At 31.8% G+C, this 22,755-nt stretch overlaps 1 protein-coding gene across 1 annotated transcript; it reads left to right on the top strand.

The window, feature by feature from the left end:
• The first annotated feature begins 1,471 nt into the window (after nucleotides 1-1,471).
• Nucleotides 1,472-10,780, top strand: LOC100814943 (uncharacterized). The gene is made up of 6 exons (XM_003547381.5): nucleotides 1,472-2,396; nucleotides 6,276-6,391; nucleotides 7,716-8,192; nucleotides 8,501-8,647; nucleotides 8,976-9,394; nucleotides 10,050-10,780. The coding sequence occupies exons 2-6, from the start codon at nucleotides 6,280-6,282 to the stop codon at nucleotides 10,668-10,670; spliced, it is 1,776 nt and encodes a 591-aa protein (XP_003547429.3). The 5' UTR covers nucleotides 1,472-2,396; nucleotides 6,276-6,279; the 3' UTR covers nucleotides 10,671-10,780.
• The last annotated feature ends 11,975 nt before the right edge of the window (nucleotides 10,781-22,755 follow it).

Below are 22,755 nucleotides of genomic sequence, written 5' to 3'. Positions count from 1 at the left end.
ACTTTGCTTTTCTGTGTGGCATACTGGCATTCATTCCATACCGTAGCTGCCAGGCAATTTCTCAAAGATATAGAAAAATGTTTGTTTAATCACTTTACGCTTCATTTGTATATTAAAAAATGAAATAAAATAATTTAATCCGTAGTTCATTGAGTCTAATATATAATTCCTTACTTAGCACTTTATATATTTTTATCATCAGACTAGTTTTTCAAATGATCACTAAATTTACCATTTTATATCATAATGAAATTAAATTTAAACCAATAACTTTACGCATACTACTTTAATCCTTTATCACTTAGCTGACCTTAATGAGTTTTTCATAAAATCAATATGGTGATATTTTAAATTTTAAATTAAAAGCTAATTTAAAATAACTAGATAATTGACCTGGGGGCATGCTAATTTTTGAAGAATAATTCAACTAGGAACGAAAAATAGTTGAAGATTTACTCTAATTAAAATACAAATATCATGAATGATTATTTTATAACCACTTGACACTATAATAATTAATGCCAAATTTTGAATTTTGGCTTTATGTTTTCTTTTTAACATGTGTAATTTACTTAAGATATTTTTTTTATTGGAGGAATTGATTTCTAATTTAATTAATTCGTATATATTAATACATACATTGTATAAGATACATGCTTTTTATATAATTAAAATTAATATAAATATCTTTGAATATATGGACTGTATTTTAATTATTGACATTTTCATTTTAAAATTATTAAAATTTAATTTAGAAATAGAGATAAAAAAAAGTTATAAATTAAAAGGGACATGTCACATGTGGTTAAAAAGAAATATATGGATAAAAATAAAAGACGGATACGATTGAAATGATTAAGAGATTTTTGTATACTTATTGTAGAAGTAATTTATGAAATGCATGTTCAAAAGAGAAGAGAAAATATATATCACGAATATCTATTATTTTATGAACCACATTTAAGTATCTTTTAGGTAATCTGGCTCGATTCAAATAAAACTATTGTATATGAATTTTTTTCCCTCAAATAATTTAACATAATTACATAGAATTTAAAATCGAAACCACAAGCAGTTAAATTAAAATAATTTTATATTAGTTAGACTATGCATTCAATGGTCGAGACAGAACATATAATTGGAAAAGTGAGAACAGTGAAAGCAAAATTGTACATTTTAATTTGTAAAATAAGGGTAAGTTAATAATTATTATTTTTTCTCTAAGTCATTTAAAAATCATCTGCGTGTCATGCCCGGTTAATATCTATTATTTTTAAAATGCAATTGCGGTCCAAACGGCTTTAGTATGTTCCACAGCATAAATGCGGACAAAGACAAAAAAGAGGGAACTGAATTTCGTGAAGATTTCCGATTTTGTACTATAAAAACTTTCACGTTCATGTCCTTTATTATTCGACTGCACTTCTTCTTGTGGTAAGTGTAAGCTGTTCTGCCTCCTAAACTTTCTTAGCCTCTTTCCCCTTTTCTTCCTTTCATATCTTCTCGTTTATGCATGATTGTACTATATACTTCATTTGGGTTCTTCTGTTAATCTATCTTCTTTTGATTATCTCTATTCTTTGTTCCTCTCATAACCTTGTTAATTGTAATAAATTATATGTTCAGTTTGATGAAAAATGTTTAAAGAGGTAATCTATGTGCATAAAATGACATATGAGGAAACTTTATAAGGATTTCATATAATAAAGGTACATAAATCTTTTATATGTTTTTTTACGTTTGTCATTACATTTCTTCTCTTCTGTCTAGAAACTCTTTCGTCGTTCTGTTTCTTATCGAGTCTTATTCATGGTATATCAAAGGTTGTTTCTTTCTGCTTGGCTTTTCTATTGCTTCTTAACCTCTTTGGCTCTTCCTTCTCTCCTCTTACAATGATATTAAGACAAATTTGCCTTAGATACGTTCCACACAATTAATTTTCTTGGAGTTATGGTTTGGTAATTTGGTGGTGAAGAAACAATAGAAAAAAGAGAGATCATGAGTTTGAATCTCTCTCCATTGACAAAAAAAATTAACTACCATTAACTGATAAAAAATACAATTAATTAATTTTCTTTTGTTGCTGGCTACACAAAATATTTTGCTTTTGTCAGAAGATTTTCTTGCTGAGGGCAAGTCCTGACACAAAAATAAAATTGTGTGTTAGTGATCGAATGGTTATGAACCTGAATCTAAAATGAGCATCTTCGTATTTTTATATATGCAAGAAAAAGACTACGTAAAATTATATACCTTCTTTCATACCTTCGCAGAGCCAAAAGTTGTGATGGGTAAGTTAGTTTTTGAAAGATTGTGTTGCTGATAATCATTTGTTCATCTGTGTGGCAGGCAAGCTAGTGGAGCAGAAAAAGATTGAGTGAAAACTTGGAATTCAGGTATGGAAAAAACTTATACTAATGAAAATTTCAGGTGCAGATAAGATTAACAAGATTAAATTTTCATGAACTTAAGGATGCTATCTGTCACTTAGCTGCTTTGCAGAGGGTGGGGAACAGAAGTGTCATATCACTGTGAAAAAAGAGTCAACTCATAGTTTACTTTTACATATGACAAATTAACGACCAAATTTACAGACAGGAATTCTGTGTCATATCCACGTATCTATCCTAATATTGTTTGTTTGTTTTCTCATCAAGTGTTGCATGGGCAAGACCAAAAAAGTGCATGACAGGAAATACGTGTAAAATGTCTGGCTTTAATTATTCGATCATATATATATGTACCTCCAATAATTGTTTTTGTGTGTGTTTCTCTCATTCTCTTCATATATCCTTAGACAATTATAGATCATAGTCAAGATTATATGTTTCTTAATTATTAGAGTCAAACATATATGCATAATTACTTTAATTAAAAATAATCTTTTTTAAATTTTAAAATTTTTATATTTTAATCTTATCATTCACCATAGAATATAATAGTTAATTTTTTTTTGGCATTGAAATATAATAGCTAATGTTTATCTAGCATTTTCTCAAAGATAAAAAAATCTCTCATTATGTGTGAATATATAAACTGTGTGTGTTTGTGATATTCCCTATCAAAGTAACATGATTATTTTTTTTTAAAAAAAAGTGTAGAAATTTTATTACTTCTATTTTTTTTATCATATCATTATATCACAATAAAACTTAATAGTTAATATTTATCTATCATTTTCACATGCACAGATAAAATAAACTATGTCTCTTTTGTGAATTTAGTTATGCATGGATGGAGTATCAAAATTAAAAGTTTGTGATCATCACATAATTATAACCACTTAAAAGTTATAACTTCCTACATAAGCATATTCAAATTAACTATTTTATTTTCTAATAAAAACTGCTAACAAGATCATAATTACAGAAGTTGGATCTAGTGAAACAAATGTAAAGTGGCGAACCACGATTAGAACTTTCACTAGAAGAACCCTTTGTATTTAATGCATAGTTGTATTTTGAGCAAAATTACTTTATATAAAGATTAAAGAATATAAGTAAAAGAAATTAAAAAGCTTTGATGTAATCAAGGTAACTCCTTTCCTTCCTAAACTTTTAGCCCCAAAAATATCAAAATTGCATTTTGTAAATACAAATGCTAGTAATTAAATTACCAAAACAATAATAAACGGTGTTATTAATTAATTCCTAATACTAAGTTCACTAACTAATTTCACAATAACCTTAGTGATCACAACAAATCAAACAGAAAAGATTCGCAGGTCCAACAAATCTTTTCTGATGTAAATAATTCCTCTTCGTTTTTGGAATAAAAAGTCCTAGTATTCTCTATATATAGAAATTTAAAAAAAGCAACAACAAATCAAACAACGAAATCGTGTGACGAGCACAAAATGAACATGAAGTCAACAACACTGGCCCCCCGCCAAGAAAAAGCTGTCTGCAGCGCCAATCAGCTCCACAACAATATTGGTTTTTCAAACCATTTCTTCATGAAGTAATTTTTCGGTCTTAACATTTTGATTTATTAGAAAAAAAATCTTGAATGTTTGAAATTTAATCTAAAAATAAATAAAATTTTATTAAAAATTATTTCTACCAAAAAAAAACTCAATTATTTCTTGAATAATTTAATCTTAATTTAAACATATTAATCACTTGTCTTTCATTATTTGTTTTTTAATCATGAAGCGTGATGGTGTGGTGGTTTGATTTCGTTCTTATTTATTGCTTTTAAAGTGTTTTTGTTGCATTCTAATGCAATCTTTTGGTGAACTTTTTAAGAAAAAAAACGGAAGTATTAAATAAATTAAGACACGGTCTATGTTTTTTCCAAGATGGAATTTTGTACTTTCCAAACAACACTTTTCACAACATACATATTTTTAAAATATTACTACTACTCGTGAATTCACTTCGGAATAAACATATGCCTTGAATATTTACATCCATACGCAAAACATATAGATTTTTTCAATACATGAACAAACAGTTTTTTTTTTCTTTTGTGAAAATAAACAGGACTAGTTTAGCTTCTTGTGGATCGTTTTGTATCTATGTCCTTTCCACCATAGACCAATAAATATGTTCAGAATTTTGGTAATTAAATTCCTCATCAGAAACCAGGATCTTTTGAAAATTGCTTAATCATTCATTATTTAGACTGTAAAAATATATTTAAGGTTTGCTTTTAGTTTAATTATAATTTTCACTTTAGTTTTTTAAAACAAATAAATTAATTAGTCTCTACTTTTAAAATTTAGCAAATTTGGTTTCTTTGCAAATTTTCTATCTAAAACCTAATAAAACATTTAAGTTTTTCTTACTAAAAATCATCACAAATTGAATTACTTAATTTTTGTTAAACTTTTATCAATTTAAAACTCACCAACTAAAATATTAAATTTCACCCAAAATGAAAAATCTCAATTCTATTCTTTAAATACTAATTTCACATTCTACAACAAACCTTTATATTTTATTATTTTTTTACTACATTTTTAACTTCTAAACTTTTTAAATTATTTTACATTTCAAATTCATTAGAAACTCTCAAATATTTGGATAAAAAAGAATTTGAGGGTTTTAAATAGAAAAAGAAATAATTGGGGAATCCAATTTTAGAAGGAGACATACTTAATTGGCCAAGAAAGTAAGAAGACAATTTAATTGCATACAATCCCAAATAAAGACACAAAAATTATAACTTAATATACAAATTTTTTATTCTGTTAACAATGTTAAGTTAAATATCTGATCAGTTTTTATAAAGAAAATATTTCTAGTAAAATAATTTGACAATTATCTTTTTAATTTTTATCTTCTAATTTTACTTATTCTTTCTTTTATCTATATAATTTGAGTGATCACTCTCTCAAGAGTAAATCTCTTATCAATCTGCATGCTTTCTCTTAAGGAATAAACATTTTTTTGGTACATGGGGAAATAAAAAAATTATTTTATACTCTCTTCCTAATTTAAAAATTTGTTTTCTAATGAATTACACATATTTATTTTTATTTTATATTTTATTTTAAAGTATATTAATTTAACTTAAATATAAAAGTATTTATAAAATGCATGGAATACATATGGTTACTTTTGTGAACTTTCTGTCTTCGATAATATTAATATTAGTTTCTTTTTCAAATATATTCATTTTTTATTATCATTTCTTTTATGTCCTTTTCAAGAAACTAAAATATTTATTCCAAAAGTATGAATAACATACGCATCCTTGTTTATAGTTTATTTTTTATTTTAATATTAAATAATTTGATTTGTTAATTCCCTTTAAATTTTAAACCGCAAAGGTTTTTCACTATTTTACATGGGAAGGTGAATGATATAAATGAAATTGAAATATAATTCATTCCTCCCAGTAAATCTGTAAATGACTTTATTAAATGGGTTAGCTTCCATATTTTTTATTTACCATAGGTTAATTTGGTTGTGGATTATTTTGTTGTAATTTAAAGATTTTTGTCCTTTCCAGGTAGGGTAGTTTGGTTCTCTCCCGTTTATATATTTGTCCTCCTTTAATTATTTTTTTAATTTCAATTACTTGAGTGATTATCTTTAATTAATTTATAATTAAATATGCATATTGATAACCAAATGGAATTATAGTATTTACTTTTAAGAGCTTGAAAAAAATTATTTAATTAAAAATGATTCAATAATTAATAATATTGCAATTAAAATTATCTAATTAGCGAAAAGGTCAATAAATGTGAAACTGTTTCTAAGGCACAGGATCGTGTAGTATATTTTAAAAGACTTCAATTGAAATTCTTTTTATTGCTTTTACAGTGAAATGGCTATGGCAGTTCGTAATACAACAAATCCAGAAGAATTACAGATAGTCATCCATAAAGTTGATTCAGTTCAATTCAGAAGTCCTTCATGTGATCTAGTACAAAATACAAGTACTATTCCTCTCTCTCTCTCTTATATATATCCTCTCCCTCATTGTTGCATTTGCTCAATCATTCACACATGCAAAGCAGACAAAGTTTGATTTATAAAATTCTCATTAGTTTGCAACTAACTATTTACGTTAAAAAGTCGAGTTGATAAGGTTAACTAAATAGATAATTACCAACCAATTACTTACTTTATTGGTATTTTGGCTACTATTAAATTCTTGTAGTAGGGATCACTGATTTATATTTATATTAATTGTGCTAACTGCACATTGTGTTTACTGCACATATTTGCTAATCTTCATTATTAAGATCACCAGAGATTTCAGCTGCATATGCCATTATTCATTATCCTTCTATACATTAATATTGTAATTTAGGGATTTATAATTATGTATATGTTTTAATGCTAGCTAATATACATAAACCAACAAGTGTTAGTTATCTGATGTTGGAAAGAAGTTTAAGAGTTTTATTTTGAGTTTTCCTAGAATTGAAGTGTGTAAATAAGTATCATTGTGGGTAATTTCTACATTTAGTACCTTGTATTCTGAAAAATTAGTTGTTTACCTAGCTATATTAAAAACCTCAAGAAACTTAAAGAAAAAATACAGTAATAAACTTGACAAAATTTAAAACCTTTAAACATATTGATCGAGACATGTATAAAATTAGAATAAACTAAAATTAATTAATAAAGTGTGTTTAATTTATAAACGAACACTCTTAAGATGATAATTACAAAAGAAATATGAATATGTTAAGCAAATATTTTAATATTCTTTTAATATGTTGACGAGCGACTTTGCTAAATTTGTTTTTGGGCGTGCCTTTACTTCCCTCTTCTATTTAAGGATTTTACATTAATAAAAGAAGAATATGCAGAGGCATCATTATAGGTCCCAACATTCTAACTAAGGTGACACTCCTGAACCTACCAAACATTTGCAACACACCCTGAATATATTAATAAGACAAAGAAGAACAAAACAACTACGGGGGCTTCAACTAAACCCTTGAACAAAAAGCTATAGTTAGGTAAGTCTAATCTATTCTTGTAGAAATCCTGAGCTATAGAATGAGGGATTCAATTCCACCAACAAAAGTTCTATGGACAAAGCAAGTCAACTTTTATTTATGCAGTCAACTTCTCTTTCTTCCCACTTTTCTTTATTTTTTTATTTTAGTTTATCTCTTCATTTCACCTCACATTATTTGTTAACTTTCAGTAGTGTTTTTTTATTCTGTGTTTTTGCCTTTTTTTTTCATCCATAGACCCCAAATAAAGGTATAAATTTAACTTTTTCCTTTATGTATAATTAATTAGGGGATTACGTGAACAAATGTGCTCCCATTTACAACCTTGCAATTAAAGGGGACTGGAAAGAAGCTAAAACCATGTTAGCCAAAGATAGAAGGTTGGCTACTGCTGCTATTTCACAGGGATGGGCCACACTACTTCATGTGGCTGCAGAAGCTAATCACTTGCACTTTGTAGAAGAGCTGGTAAAACTTTTAAGCGAAAAAGACTTAGAAATACAAGACCTGAAAGGCAACACTGCTTTCTGCTTTGCTGCTGCAGTTGGAAATGTTAAAATTGCTGAAGCAATGGCAAGAAAAAATAGGAGTTTGCCAACTATCAGGGGTGGGGAAGGACTCACCCCACTTCACTTGGCTGCTTTACAGGGAAAAGGTGAGATGGCATGGTATCTCTACCATGATACTGTTCACAACCTCAACCACATGTTTGGTGATGCAGATTGGAGTTTATTGTTCTTCCTTTGTATCAACACCGGCATTTATGGTATGTATGTATATCGAAAAATTACACATAAATGACAATACTCTAGTTACACAAATTTTATCTTTTAATCTCTATACTTAAAATTCATCATTTTTTGTAGTCTCTGTATAAGCATTTCCAAATCTCTTTTGATTATTCGGTTATAAAATGGCAAAGATCAAAAAGATAAAGTTTACATAATAACAAGGACAATCAAAAGGGATTTTTTTTCCTATGTATATTATTGTCCCACTTGTTCTCATCCTTTGTTTAACTTTTTGAATAGTTAAAAAAAAAAAAAAAAAAAAAAACTCCTGGAAATTTTGCAGATTTAGCTTTAAAGATGTTACAAGAGAATCCAAGATTAGCCGTGGCTCAGAATGAGAACAAGGAAACGGGATTGCATGTTTTGGCCCGCAAACCTTCGGCCTTTAGTTGTCAAGGTCGAAGGTATCCAAATCAGCTCATCAACTCACGTAAGTTTCCATAATCTATCTTCTTGCTATCTACTTGCACTTTTAACAAGGGTCCTTTTAGGAAAAATTGTGTTCTAGCACCATCATATGCTTATGGTCCCGATCAATCTTTTTGACATATAATTAATTTTTATATGTCACAAGAACATTAGTCAGAACCATAATAGTCCTATCTATAGACGTTTTTTTTTTCATTAGAACATAGAAGGGGAGATAGTATATTTCTTCATATTCAAGATATAGCTATTAACTACTATGAACGAGATTACTGATTTCATGGACACTAGTGTATCATCATATAACCAACATGTGAAATTATTTGTGATAGGTAAGAATCCAACTTTGGCTCTCCAACTTGTCAGGTGTTTCTGGAAAAATCTTCTTTCTCTTGATTGCACAGAGATACAAATGAGAATAGTCATAAGCCAGCTGTCTCAAGTAATATTCATAGCCGCAGAAGTTGGAAATTTTGAGATTATAGCCGAGCTGGTTAGATCTTACCCTGATCTAAGTTGGGAAGTTGACGCCAAAAATCGAAGCATCATTCACATTGCTGTTTTACACCGCCATGCAGCCATATTTAATCTAATACATGAAATAAGAACTATTAAGAATTTTGTAGTAGCATATGAAGATGCTGATCAAAACAATTTACTGCATTGTGCTGCAAAATTAGCACCACCGAGCCAACTTAACTTGGTCTCCGGAGCAGCTTTTCAGATGATGCGAGAGTTACGGTGGTTTGAGGTATCTCATTAATTTGTTATTTTCATTTGTTTCCAAATCATAATCAATAATCATTAAGTGAAAAATACAATTTTGTTCATAAAAGTAGGAACCTATGATGATTTAGATCTTAACCATTTGCTTGTATACAATTTAGTTTCTCAAATTTGTCAATTTCATAAAAAAATTAATCCTCCCAACACAAAATTTGAGACTAAATTTTCCCAAACTTAATATAATTGGGGACTAAATTATAGAACTAGCAAAATCGACCCAATAGTCAATCAGGCGGAGCTGTAAAACTCGAGACCTAACCAGGCCAATATGACCTGGACAAACAGGTCAGACCGAGACAAGACGGTAGATTCTTAGTCCAAACATCACCAAACCTATTTGACCAGACTTTATTTTTTTATTTTGTATCTTTTGTTTACAAAAATACTATAAATTTAAGTAAAAAAAAAAATAGATTGACCAATTTGGCACAAAGAAAAACATGGCCCGTGAGAAATTGGAGCCAGGCCGGGCTAGATCATTTATGTCTCTTGCTTTTACATGAATCATATTGTTCTATAATTTATGCCTCTATTTTCCAATTTTAGGTATCATTTGACTAAGCTATAGGCTATATCTACCTTTCACATAAATAGAAAATCACGTAGGTTCAATATTACAGGTGGTCAAAAAGGTCATGCCACCTTGTTTCATAGAGAAGAGAAACTCCAATGGGAAAACACCTCGTGAACTGTTCACTGAAGAGCATACAGAGTTACTGACTAAAGCCGAGTGTTGGATGAAGGGCATGGCAAAATCATGTATGATTGTTTCAACGCTCATTGCTACAGAAGTGTTCACTGCAGCATTCAGCATTCCACGCGGTGATGGCGGTGATGACAACAACAATGGCAACCTCAACTGCAATTCTATCTTCATAATATTTGCAATATCAGATGCAACTGCACTGATATCATCTTCAGTTTCTATTCTGATTTTCTTGTCTATGCTTGTCATATCACGTTATGCAGAAGATGACTTCTTCAAGTCACTTCCAATGAAGCTAATATGTGGATTGGTAACACTGTTTATCTCCATAGCAAGCATGATGGTGGCATTTAGCAGTGCTTTCTTCATAACATATTACCATGGCTTAAAATGGGTGCCAATTTTGATCTCAGTACTTGCAATTGCACCAATCACCTTATTCACATTTCTTCTGTTTCCATTATGGTCAGACATTGTCTGCTCAGCCTATTTTTGTAGGTCTGTATTTCGGCCAAGTAAACATGTTCTTTACTAGGAAAACTGAGGCCGTGTAAACAATGATTCTACTGTATGTTAGATAAGTAGTAATCCCTACGTCATTAATTGTAATTCTCAGGAATTCTAAGGAATGAAGAAATTACTCAACATCTATGCTTTGCTTCCTATTTCACCTTTGATGTTTGCTCTGCAATTAGAATTTCTTATTCAAAAGGTGGATCTGAGTGCGATCTCGTGCCCTTATTGGTTGGAAGATGTAAAGGTGTTCACCTTGAAATATGGTTGGAAAAATTATTGGTTTGAATGTCACAGTCAATTTCTTCCATAAGAATATTTGTTTAGAACAAGCAAAATGTCATTTATAAAAGAAATGCTTACGAGAAGGATGGATCACCTTATTGTCCTTACATGTTGACAGATGTACAAATATGAGAATTTCTTTGTGAATTTTCAAAAGTGAGACCCTGATCCATGACCATGGGTATGGTGTGTTTTATTATTGGAGTAAACAAAGTATATATAGGAACATATTTCATACCGGAAGAACAACTTGTAGAGGCACAATCTTGTTGTAATACATGTAGAGAAAAATATTTCTTCCAAAACATGTTTAACATTGTCAAGAATATTTTGGTAGAAACAAAGGATAACAAAAAGCATGATTGGATTCATCTTTAATTTGAGTACACGAGGAAGGGATCTGAATTGTAGACTGCATCATCACCAGTTGCGTCCACAATATTGCAATTTTGGAGCCACCCACGATTGTGGTGTCAATTCAATCCCACAAAACTTTTCAATGGAACCGCAGCCAGGCATCAACAAAAGTTCAGCATCGTTTATTCCACTTTTTATCGGGAAAAATAAAAATAAAGATTCAGACTTTAATCTTTTACTCAAAATGTCGATGGTCATGAGGGCGAGAGGCATCTAATGGTTGTTAGTCAGGGCATTGGGAGGCATAGTGATGCGTTCAAGGCAGGGGAGAAGGTGTGCTCATGAGGTCGTGGGAACAAGGGGAAAGAGTAAGGTAAGGCGGGGGAAATGTGAGGGAACAAGGAGTAAAAAATGGGGAAAGCGTAGAGTTCCAAGCGAAAAAATAAGGTGCATGTATAATGGGAATTGAAATTTTATCGCTAAGGTTTAGGTGATTTAAATACAAAGTGAAAGATTACATTTTACTAGATAAAGTTGTTTGAATTGATGCATTGAAAGTTGTTTTTGTTTCAACTTCCAAGAAAATTTATTTATTATAGTTGGTGGCAATTTTCACTATAAATAGATAAGATAATTAATGGAGAAACAACACATGAAGAGAAAGTGTGTGAGAAGAGAGATTGTGAAACAAAGTCACTTTGTTGAGAGAAAAATGTCTTTGTGTGAGAGTGTTATCATTTCTTGTAACCATTGAGTGGGATACTCGGGTTTGTAGAGTGATACACTATTTGGGGTAGGTTACAATCTTGTAGTCATTTTTGTGATAGGGAAGTACTTTGAAGACGGTTTTGTGGACGTAGGCAAGAGGTGTCGAATCATGTTAAACTCTTGTGTTTGTTATTATTTTTCTTAAGGTGTAATCTTTGTTGTGTTCTCATGATCCTTTGTGGGTGTGGGTAATTTTATTTGAGGGAGTGTTGATTACCCAACAATGGTATCAAAGCTATGGTTGGGAACACACAGAGGTTCGAGATACCATTGTTTGATGGAAAAATAAATTTTATGATTTGGCAGAATACTATTCGAGACCTTTTGGTGCAACAAGGTCTTGATCAGGCATTAGAAGATGAAAGACCGACTTCTATAAATGAAACCGAGTGGAGTAAGATCCAAAGGAGGATTGTGAGCATGATTTGGCTAGACCTTACTCCCAAGATAAAACATAACGTGTTGAAGGAGACAACACCAAAGGCCTTGTGGGAGAAACTTAAGAATATCTATGCGTCAAAGTCGCTAACCAATTGTCTTTGTTTGAAGATGGAGTTGTATCAACTCAAAATGGAGATGGGAGGAGATCTCCATGGCCACATCAACAAGTTCAATCAGCTAGTAAGTCAATTGTTGAATGCAGATGATAAACTCTTTGATGAGGAGCAGGTGTTGTTTTTGTTGGTTTCACTACCAAGGTCCTTCAAAGCTTTGGTTCAAATGTTGCTTGTGGGAAGATCAACTTTCAATTTGGATGAGGTGATCACCGCTCTTAGAGAAAATGAGAGAATAATGAGAACTGAAAATGTTGATGATGAACACCATGCAATAGTTGTGGTGGAGTCTGAGTGAGGGAGGAATCATTCAAGAAGACATGATGGGCCAAGAGAAAGATCAAAATCACAATTACGTTCGCAACGAGATATAAGTAACATACAATGTTACTATTGCGGTGAGAATCGTCATGTGCAAGTGAGGTGCAAACAAATGAAGGAGGACTTGAAGAAATTAAGAGATATGAACAAAGATGGTGTAAACTCTCAAGCTAATGTAGTAAAAAGTGTTGAAGATGAAGATGATGTGTTTTTTGACAACAAACGATGAGGTTGCTAAAACAAAACGGGTGATGGATTCTGTTGCCTCAAAGCACTTTTGCAGAGATCGAGAGATGTTTGATACTTTGAAAATTGATGGAGAATTCAGTCATTTCAAGTTAGGGAATGGTGGAAAAATGAAGGTTGAAGGCATAGGGAGCGTGAAGACGAAACTCCATGATGGTGATATTCAAACTTTCTCAAATGTGAGGTTTGTACCTTCTATTGTTGTCAATATGATTTCTATGAGGGAGATAACATCACAAGAGTACAAGTATGTTGGTTCAAAGTGAGGATGAAAGGTGTACAAAGAGAGACATTTGGTGTTGCAAGGACAGAAAAATAAAGGTAACATTTGCTATTTGGATGGGCAAGCCTTAACCATGATAACAAAGTAAAGAAGAAAGTGAAGTTTTCTAATGTTGTAGAAGTGTTGGGAGATACTTCCGTTGGAGGGGGAGTTTGTTCACTTTTAAATTGATCGAAGAATATTTCTCTTTTTGGCTTGAAGGGGAGAATTGTAGAGTTTCAAGCCAAAAGATAAGGTGCATGCATAATGGGAATTGAAATTTTATCACTAAGGTTTAGGTGGTTTAAAGGCAAAGTGGAAGATTGTATTTTACTAGGTAAAGTTTATTTGAATGGATCCATTAGAAATTGTTTTTGTTTCAACTTCTAAGAGAACTTATTTAGTATAGTTGGTGACAATCTTCACTATAAATAGAGAAGATAATTAGTGGAGAAACAACACATGAAGAGAAAGTGTGTGAGAAGAGAGATTGTGAAACAAAGTCACTTTGTTAAGAGAAAAGTGGTTTTGTGTAAGAGTGTTATCATTTCTGGTAACCATTGAGTGGGGTACTCGAGTTTATAGAATGATACACTATTTGGAGTGGGTTACAATCTTGTAATCATTTTTGTGATAGAAAAATACTTTTGAGACGGTTCCGTGGACATAGGCAAGAGGTGCCAAACCACTTTAAATTCTTGTGTTTGTTATTATTTTTCTTACGGTGTAATCTTTGTGGTGTTCTCACGATCCTTTGTGGGTGTGGATAATTTTATTTGAGTGAGTGTTGATTACCCAACAGAAAGATTTGGTTGATTTTTTTTATATTCAAATTGGTTGAGGAAAATATTTTTTCAAGAACTTGAACACAACTTCCTCCCAAGTACGCAAGTTATTCGCCTTGAATGAATAGAACCAGTCCTTGGCATCTCTATCAAGAAAGAAAGAGAAAAGGTTCATTGGATGGCTTCTTTTGGCACCTGAGCTATCTTCATTGTGTTGCATATCTCCACAGCATTAGCCAATTGAGTGTAAGGATCTTCGTGAGACAAACCATGAACTTGGTTGGCCTTGATCAAAGTGATCAAAGAAGCTGAATACGAAACATTTTCAGCTTGAAGGGTTTTTGCTATGCTTGAAAAGTAGCGTGAAAGCTAAGAAGTAGCATAGTCTTCAAGAGTAAGAGGTGGCAACTCATCACCATTGTCGCCACTTGATAACTATTAATTATGAGTATATTTTTGGGTTAAATTATATAGAAATTTATAATTTTTCTCTCCTAATTCTTTCTTTTTGAGCAAATAATTGTTAAATTAACATTTTGTGCAGAAAATATTAAAAGTGATGAATTTATGATGCTTAGTGAATAAAATAAAGCTAAAAAAAGCAGGGATAATTAAGGAAAGTAGACTAATTACGAAAAACAAGCTAATTAAGAAAAACAAACTAATTAAGGAAAACAGACTAATTAAGGAAAGTAGAGGCGGACTTAGCGCGAGAAACCCGCTTAGCTAAGCTAATTTGCACCTATAAAAGAAGAGAAAAGAAGAAAAAACACATAGAAATTCTAAGAGAATTCAATTATTTATAGAAAGCAAAGACTAGAAGGAGAAGTAATCATTAGGAGTCATTCCTTCCATCCACCCCCTTTTTATTATCTTATTTGCCTCCACTAAATATTCCCCTCTTGCAATTGTAAAATATCTTATGACTATAAGAGGTTAAATCCTCTTTGTTGAGAACTTGACAGTCAACAAAGGGATTTGAGAGAGAAAATAGATAAATTAGACTCTTTCATGTGGGGGGACAAAGTTAGACTATAGTGATAGATGCAAGTGTAAATTGGAATAATTATAAATAGAGAAAAATTATTAACATTACATCAAAGAGTAGCTCTGATAGGCTAAGTTCTCAACATTCTCATCTTCTGAATTTACTTCTACAATAATATTAGGTTTTCTAATTTTTCTATCTTTAATTAACCAATTTAAATTCTTGTTTGATTTTTTCTCTTATTTGATTTAATTTTTTACCAATTAAATTTTTTTTCTCATAACCTTTTCAAGTCAATTTTCTTTAACTTTTTTTATTAATAAAATATTCATCTATCTAAGTAGAAACAAAGTTATTGTAGATTCGATACTCGAAATTCCATTTTAATTTTACTACTTGGGACGAATTGGTGCACTTGTCAATCCATCAACACCAGCTGTCATAGTGGGCTCTTCAAGGATAGGTGGCAAATGAGGTGTGAATGAAGCGATTGCCTCTTGTCTAGCTAGTCTCTCTCATGCCTTCCTCTTCCTTGTCAAACTACTATTCATGCGAGTTCTTCTTCCAATCTCTAGGTCGTATGGCAAAGGATTACATGAGCTCCTAGTTTGTATATACACAAGGAAAACAACACACTAAAAGAGAGATAAGTTAGCACAAGACAACACAATTATGAAAATAAATCTAAAGAATAAAAGAATGAAGCCTAGATAAGTAGGAAAATGCGAAATTGCCAAATCTTGAGATGCAAGTACCCAACAGCAGCGCTAGAAACTTGTTACATCTTTGACATGTGTACCAAATCATACAAGTAGTATAAAATGGAAAGTCCAAGTGTCATTTTCTCAAGGAACTTGTTCAATCTTTTCCAATTTACAGAGTTTTTACTCACTAGACGAAATATGAAGCAAACTTGAAATAGAAATGACCAAAAACCAAGGTAAAGATGTAAACTTGAAAATAAAACTATTTAAAGATGTTTTTTTATTTTTAAATATCTAGATTGCAGAAAAGTAATGATAAATAACGTTGGGGTTCAACTTCCCTAAACCACTCTATCATGCATACACAAAGTATTAATCAATGTTTATCATTATTTTATTATCACCACTCATAAAAATTCTCAAACCCTAATTCATTACAAGAAGAGCCTAAGTCCCTTGACTAGACTACTAATTGTTTGCATAGCTTAGCCAAGTTACTTGTTTTAAGAAAAGGAATCAAAGGTGACTGATGAGCCACTGCTAAAAAAATGGTTTTCTACGAGGGTCCTAAACCACATACAAAGACGGTCGACGACCGTCGTAGAAGCTAACGTCGTTGAAAGTGTTAACTTTCAACGACGGGTAAAAACACACCGTCTTAGAAAACAACAAGCTTTCAAGGACAGTGCTTACGTAAGCACCGTCTTAGAAAGTAAGCTTTCAAGGACAGTGCCTACGTAAGCACCGTCTTAGAAAACTTGTTTTCTAAGATAGTATCTACGTAAGCACCGTCCTTGAAATAAAAATTATTTTTAATTATTGATATTTTTCCTGAAAGAATATTAAAATTTATTTAAAAAATAATTGAAATGATAGATTAAATAAAAATAAGATTAAAAATTCCTAACACATGTTCATAGAAACAACAACATATTAAAAAATATTATTAAAAAGTAGCTCCTAAATTAAATAATTATTTTAAACAAAAATTGAGAGTACCAATTAAAACTTTGACAGCCTCCAAGATATTATCCCTAACGGCAGACACAGAGAGAACCTGAAAAAACAAAAAAAAATACTATATATTACGCTAGAAATCAAATATCCTTAAGTTTGTAATGCAATCATATATTTGATATACAGACCCAAGGTAAGTAAGTAACCTAAGATGAAGACATATCGGGTTGATTAATAATGATTCTTCATTCTCATTATGGAAAATATATGAAAATTAATAATAAATACCTCATTTATCAGCTTATCCAATATGGTTTTTCCATATTGAGCTACCACTACCTTGCATTCTTTGCTCACAACACCAACCGCTCCAATTGCATGGTTGATTTGAGCAATGACACCCTTAAATATACAACGGTGGCAACATATTCTCATTCAAAATGAAGAAACAAATTATGGAAAAATATAACAACTTAGTATTGAGATGAGGCAATGCTATAAACTCACAAGTCTGACAATTGAGTTAACAACGATAAGGCATATGGAATGCTTCCATTTAACAGATTTGATGATAGTGACCTGAACTTATCAAAAGAAAACAGAAACTTGCATAAGGATATAGATACAAATTGGTGATGAACTGTTGATATACATACAAGTTATAATTATGTGTGCTTATAATTGGTGATGAAGTGATGATAAAGAATGCAACTATAGAATCTAAGTTGGAAAATCACCTTCCCTATGCAAGTCCATTTATTATTAGTGTACCTAATAAATTACATGAGGACTGAATAATAAAATTCAAAGTGAAATGGAAACCATAAAGAGAAATAAGAGTTGACAACAAATCATGCGGACCATATATGTAACTCAAAACAAATCTAAACTACAAGCTTTACATGCCTAAGATGAATATTAACTTTTGGAAGCCTTTCTCCGAAGCAAGCACCCCATCTTGGCTGCAGGACACTCTACACATTAGAATAACTTGCCTTGTTGTTGGGTTCCACTCCTCATCATTGTACAAAATTCATCATAGTTGATTCTACCATCCTGAGAAATCACAAAATTGAGTGTCAACTATGGATGGAACTAGAATACAAAATTGTAGCAAGGCAAAAGAAATATAGGCTTACATTAGTAGAATATAAGGTGTGTTGAGGTTTGAAGCACAAAAAACAAGCAACATAACAATCACAGATGGCAACAAGAAAATTCTTGCAGAGATTTGAAATCCTCTGATCAAATAAGAGAAAATACTCAGAAATTTTATAATTTTTTAATTAGCATTACTAATTAATAGCATTTACACAAATAAGACTTTCTACAAGGCTATTGTATGTCGTAGTAAAATATCTTGTGAAATTAAAAAAGAAAAAAAAAAGCCCCTTCAAATTAGTGTTTCACTATCAATTTCTACAAGATACAAATTGTGTATTCAAATTAACTAAAACAAATGTTTAGGCTCGTATTCAAATTTGCATTACTTTCAGAATAATCAATAATTACATCAAAAGAAGCCCTTTCCCAACAAAGTCATTTAATTTACAAGCACAAAAAGAAATAGTTAAATATGTAAGTGTATAAGACATGAGTACTTGAGACCACCATAAGAAGAATCTAACTATGTGCCAGTCTGAGTTTTCAATCCAATGCCTTAACAGATATGTAAAGAAACAAAATTAATAGGTTCTGAAAATAGAATTAAATCAAACCCCCAACAATCCTGATAGTTGCAACTCCACTCAAAATCAACAATTAATAGGTTTTGCACTAATCCAAAATTTTTGCCGATTATTTTAATTAACATGATAAAGGAATTGTCAAACTTGAAAATATAACTCAATCTAGGTCACAATAACAGTATTGTATATCCATGTTACCAAGGTAAATTGGAGTAAAATGTCAAATAATATGAGGGAATAGAATATGCATGGGTCATATCAAATCAACATTAATAGTTCATTATATTTTACTTTAGGAAGAAAGATGTTGCTAAAATGTTGACTAACCAAATAGTCTTGTACTTGAATGACAGCTAACGAAGTCACATAAAGCCATCCAATAAAAAATAAACCGAAGCCACCTTTTTCTTTAATAACATATTAAATTAAATAGTGTTGCGTGTTCGTGTGTCAGCAAGTGTATCAATTCGTACAAGTAGTATATAAAACGATAAGACCGAGTGTCGAGTCCACAGGGAATTTGTTTCACTCAGACCATGTAAATTCAGTATGTAAACATTTGTATGAATTAAAAGCAAGGTAAATGTTGAGTTCTGTACTAGAAAACCTATTTGAATATAAACAAAATATCTAAAGCTATGAAGGTGAAAACTATCAAGTTGAGAGTGTTGGATCGTTCTACTGAATTTCTCTTGATGTTTAATATGTATTTTTCTCTATCTAATGTTATCCTAGTGTTCTTATGCTGAGAAACTACTCAAACCAAGATCCCTCTAGTGAATGAGCCTAACTCTCTTTAAACTTTGTCCTTGATCCCTCAACAAACTTAGTCTAAAAGAGTTGTATTAAGCCTCCAGCATAATATGGACAAGATCACTGCACTCCATTCCTAGACATACAGATTTCTAGCTTGCTCTACTAAGTTCTAAGGTTTTAAATCATTTCCCAATGCTAAAAATCCTAACTATACATACAAATGGGTGATCAACCCACAAGCATGTAAAATAAGCATAGATAAAAGCAATAAACACATAAAAGTAACATTAAATAGATAGTAAGAGTGTTACATCAAGGTTTTTCAACAGAACTTCTCAACAAAGGAGCTTAGCCTTCCATTACAAGCAAGAAACTCAAACTACAAGAAAGGAATTGTTTTTGGTGAAAGAAATGGAAAAAGATGGTTGAGGATGTCTCCTACAACCTCTAAACCTTAAATTTCTCTCTTTTCTGGCCTAAGCTCTCTTTGCTGCTCTCCTTGTGTCTCTTCTACTTCCTCTAGTGCCAACTCTCTGAACTCCTCAAACCCTTCTCCTTATTTCTGCCAACTTCAATGTTTTAAAGGCTCTTGGACCTTTCAGCTTCCGAAGGCTCGCTAAGCGAAAGTAAGTGAATTTTGGCTTAGCGAGACAAGACGCACTGAGCACGAGAAGAGACAACATCCTCGTTAGGCAGGCTGGCTGCGCGCTGGGCGAGCACATCTCTAGCTTATCCTCTTCTAGGGTTTCCCAATCCGCTAAGCGAGCTGTATGCCTCGCTAAGTGGATGCTACTTGCTGAGCGGATCTGCCTCATAGAGCGAGTCATCAGCTACTTAAACCTTCTCTTCTTTGACCTGAAACTGAGTTGGATTCAACATAAATTCACAAAAATGGAGTATCTACTCTATAAAATCACACTACAAAGAAAAATATGTATAATTCCTACAAATAGAACCATAAATTGGAGGTAAAGCGCTAATTCCTTGCAAATATTCAATATCAAACTAACTCATGAATAACAACTAACATTGTGGCATGCCATGATAAGAACCTTTGTTGAACTACACCATAAAAGCTAGTTGCCATAGTTGGAGAGCCAAAAACCTTATAAACTCCACTACTATAATCCCATACCTAACATTTTGATCTTAACATCCAATCATGCTCTACAACCTTGTTGCTTTGGCAGGCTGCCTGTGCAATGGCCCGTTGACTAGCCCAAGCTAATGTTGCAATGTCAAAGTCACCACTCGCCGCTTGTTTTCATTTGACAGCTATAATGAATAGCTCTAATAGTAATACAAAAAAATAACTTATTATATTATCAAAATATTAAACATGAAAAAGGAAAAACAAAAATGTTTTTATATATTTAAATGAAAAAAAAAGTTGAGAAATTGAGATAGCTGTTAATTAGAGAAAAGATACCTGAATTTCCTGGTAGGTTTCTTTTCTTCTTAGCAAGCGCTTGTGAATCTGAGAATTTAAATGCATACCAATGATAAAAAATAAAATAAAAAATTATACCAGCAAAAGGTAACAGAAAAATAATAATGAAAAGATGCTTGCTATACTAAGAATAAAATCTTCAAGAAAGATGCTTGCTATACTAAATATTTTAAATTTATTAACTAGTGCCTAAGGACCCGAGTTAACATTAGAGGTGCTCCCAGAAAAGTTTTTAATTGTTCTGGAAATTATGGAATATGTGCAGTTGCTATCATGGAAGTTGATGCGGTTTTGTACCAAAGGATTCATTTATCCACCGTCTTCTTGGATCAATAACCCTCTGGCATGTATGAATGGTAATAGATCGAGGAAATTAAAATGAAGATTTCTGGTTTAGGTAGCTGACTTGAAATGTAATGGTGTAGTGCAAGTGCATTATGGATTTTTGAATGCAATCTTGCAGCTATAGGTAAGATAGAGAGAGTCGGTTACAACTTACAAGTTAAGTACACAACTTACATATTCTTTTAAAAAAACAATAATTAACTTCAATCCTCATATCAAGTATTCAATATCTTATAAAAATTACTATCTTAGCTACATTCCAGAAATACATAGAACAACTCAATTTTGCCGACAAGGCTACCAACATGATACCAATTACAAAAGCATAAACCTCCTATGATAGAATTTCAGTATAGACATAGAGATCGTGTGAAATACAACTTTCTATGAATCCATTCGGGGATATGTTTCTAAAAAAAATAACAAAATAAACAATCACCCAAATAGAAATTTTAAATACATCAGAAAGACAGATGCTATTATACAACCATGGAGTGCCAGTGATTCGTTCCAAACTTGACAAACTGAAATCATCACAAAATGATTTTGTCAAAACTACTTGAAGGAAAATGAAAACTATATATAAATATTACAGTAGTTCCAAGTAAACACCACGAAAAAAAGCATATGCTCAGCAAATAAGCATAGCTAAAGTCCATATCATAAGAGCATATTTTTCATCTATAGGAACTCCAAAGATTAATCAGCCTTGCAAGTTTCAAATCCTCATAAAGAAAAATAAGAGATACCCCATGTCAGGCCGCTAGAACAACTAAAAACAACAATAATTGAATGTCCAATACAACACTCTAATTTACATCGAAGTGTTAGAATAAATTCTAAAATCAAAACAGAAACCACTATTTAGCTGACCAATAAACTCATAACAACATTGGATGCAAATTAAAGGTGAAGTCTGCTTACATTTGAAGATCTGGTGCTCATCATGTAGATCTGGTGGTGGTGTTGGTGTTTTTGGCGCGGTGGCTGAAGGAGCGGGTGTGTACGGTTCCTTTGGCGGTAGCATTGTTGTCGTCGAGCAACATGGCAGTGACGAGGGCGTAGAGCGCCCTCTTGGCGCGGTGGACCTGGTCGTCACTGATATGGGTTTGTTTAAGGGCCGTGACGGAAATCTCGACGAGGAGTTGGAGATCCTTAACAGCGTCGTGGCCAAGGGTGTCGACATTATAGACCTCGACGACACGATTGAGAGAGAAGTTCAAAGATGGAGTGAGGGGAGTCCACAAAGACTAGCTAGGGTGCGAGCTGAGTAGTCACAATAAAAATAAAAACTCACCTCATTCAAAGACGGTTTTTGAAAACGACCATCTTTGAAATGTTCCTTTTATTTACCAAAATACCACCACTTAAAAAATAACGACGGGTTTGAGAGGACAATCGTTGAACTTCAGCCGTTGAAACTACTTATTTTAGTAGTGAGCCTTGCTCTATTCCTAGCAACAACACTTGTTAGGCACTCTTCTCTGGTTCATAGTTCAAATACATTTTCCAAACACATTAAAACCATAAAATCAAGCAAATGGGTGATCAAACCAAAGAAAACATTAAGCAAAGAAGAAAGCACTTAATGGTGAATAATAAACATCTATTAATAACTCAAAAGATATACATGAGTTTGAG

Source organism: Glycine max, chromosome 15, assembly GCF_000004515.6.
Source record: "Glycine max cultivar Williams 82 chromosome 15, Glycine_max_v4.0, whole genome shotgun sequence".
Classification (NCBI taxonomy): domain Eukaryota; kingdom Viridiplantae; phylum Streptophyta; class Magnoliopsida; order Fabales; family Fabaceae; genus Glycine; species Glycine max.
Note: the sequence above shows the minus strand (reverse complement) of the source record. Positions and strands in the feature narration are given on the sequence as shown.

What these genes read in the sequence shown, in the direction of transcription:
- LOC100814943 (XM_003547381.5), top strand. Translation starts at nt 6,280, where the DNA reads ATGGCTATGGCAGTTCGTAATACAACAAATCCAGAAGAATTACAGATA. An exon ending in TATCAACACCGGCATTTATG is followed by an intron (nt 8,193 to 8,500) that starts GTATGTATGTAT and finishes GAAATTTTGCAG; the next exon opens with ATTTAGCTTTAAAGATGTTA. An exon ending in GAGAGTTACGGTGGTTTGAG is followed by an intron (nt 9,395 to 10,049) that starts GTATCTCATTAA and finishes TCAATATTACAG; the next exon opens with GTGGTCAAAAAGGTCATGCC.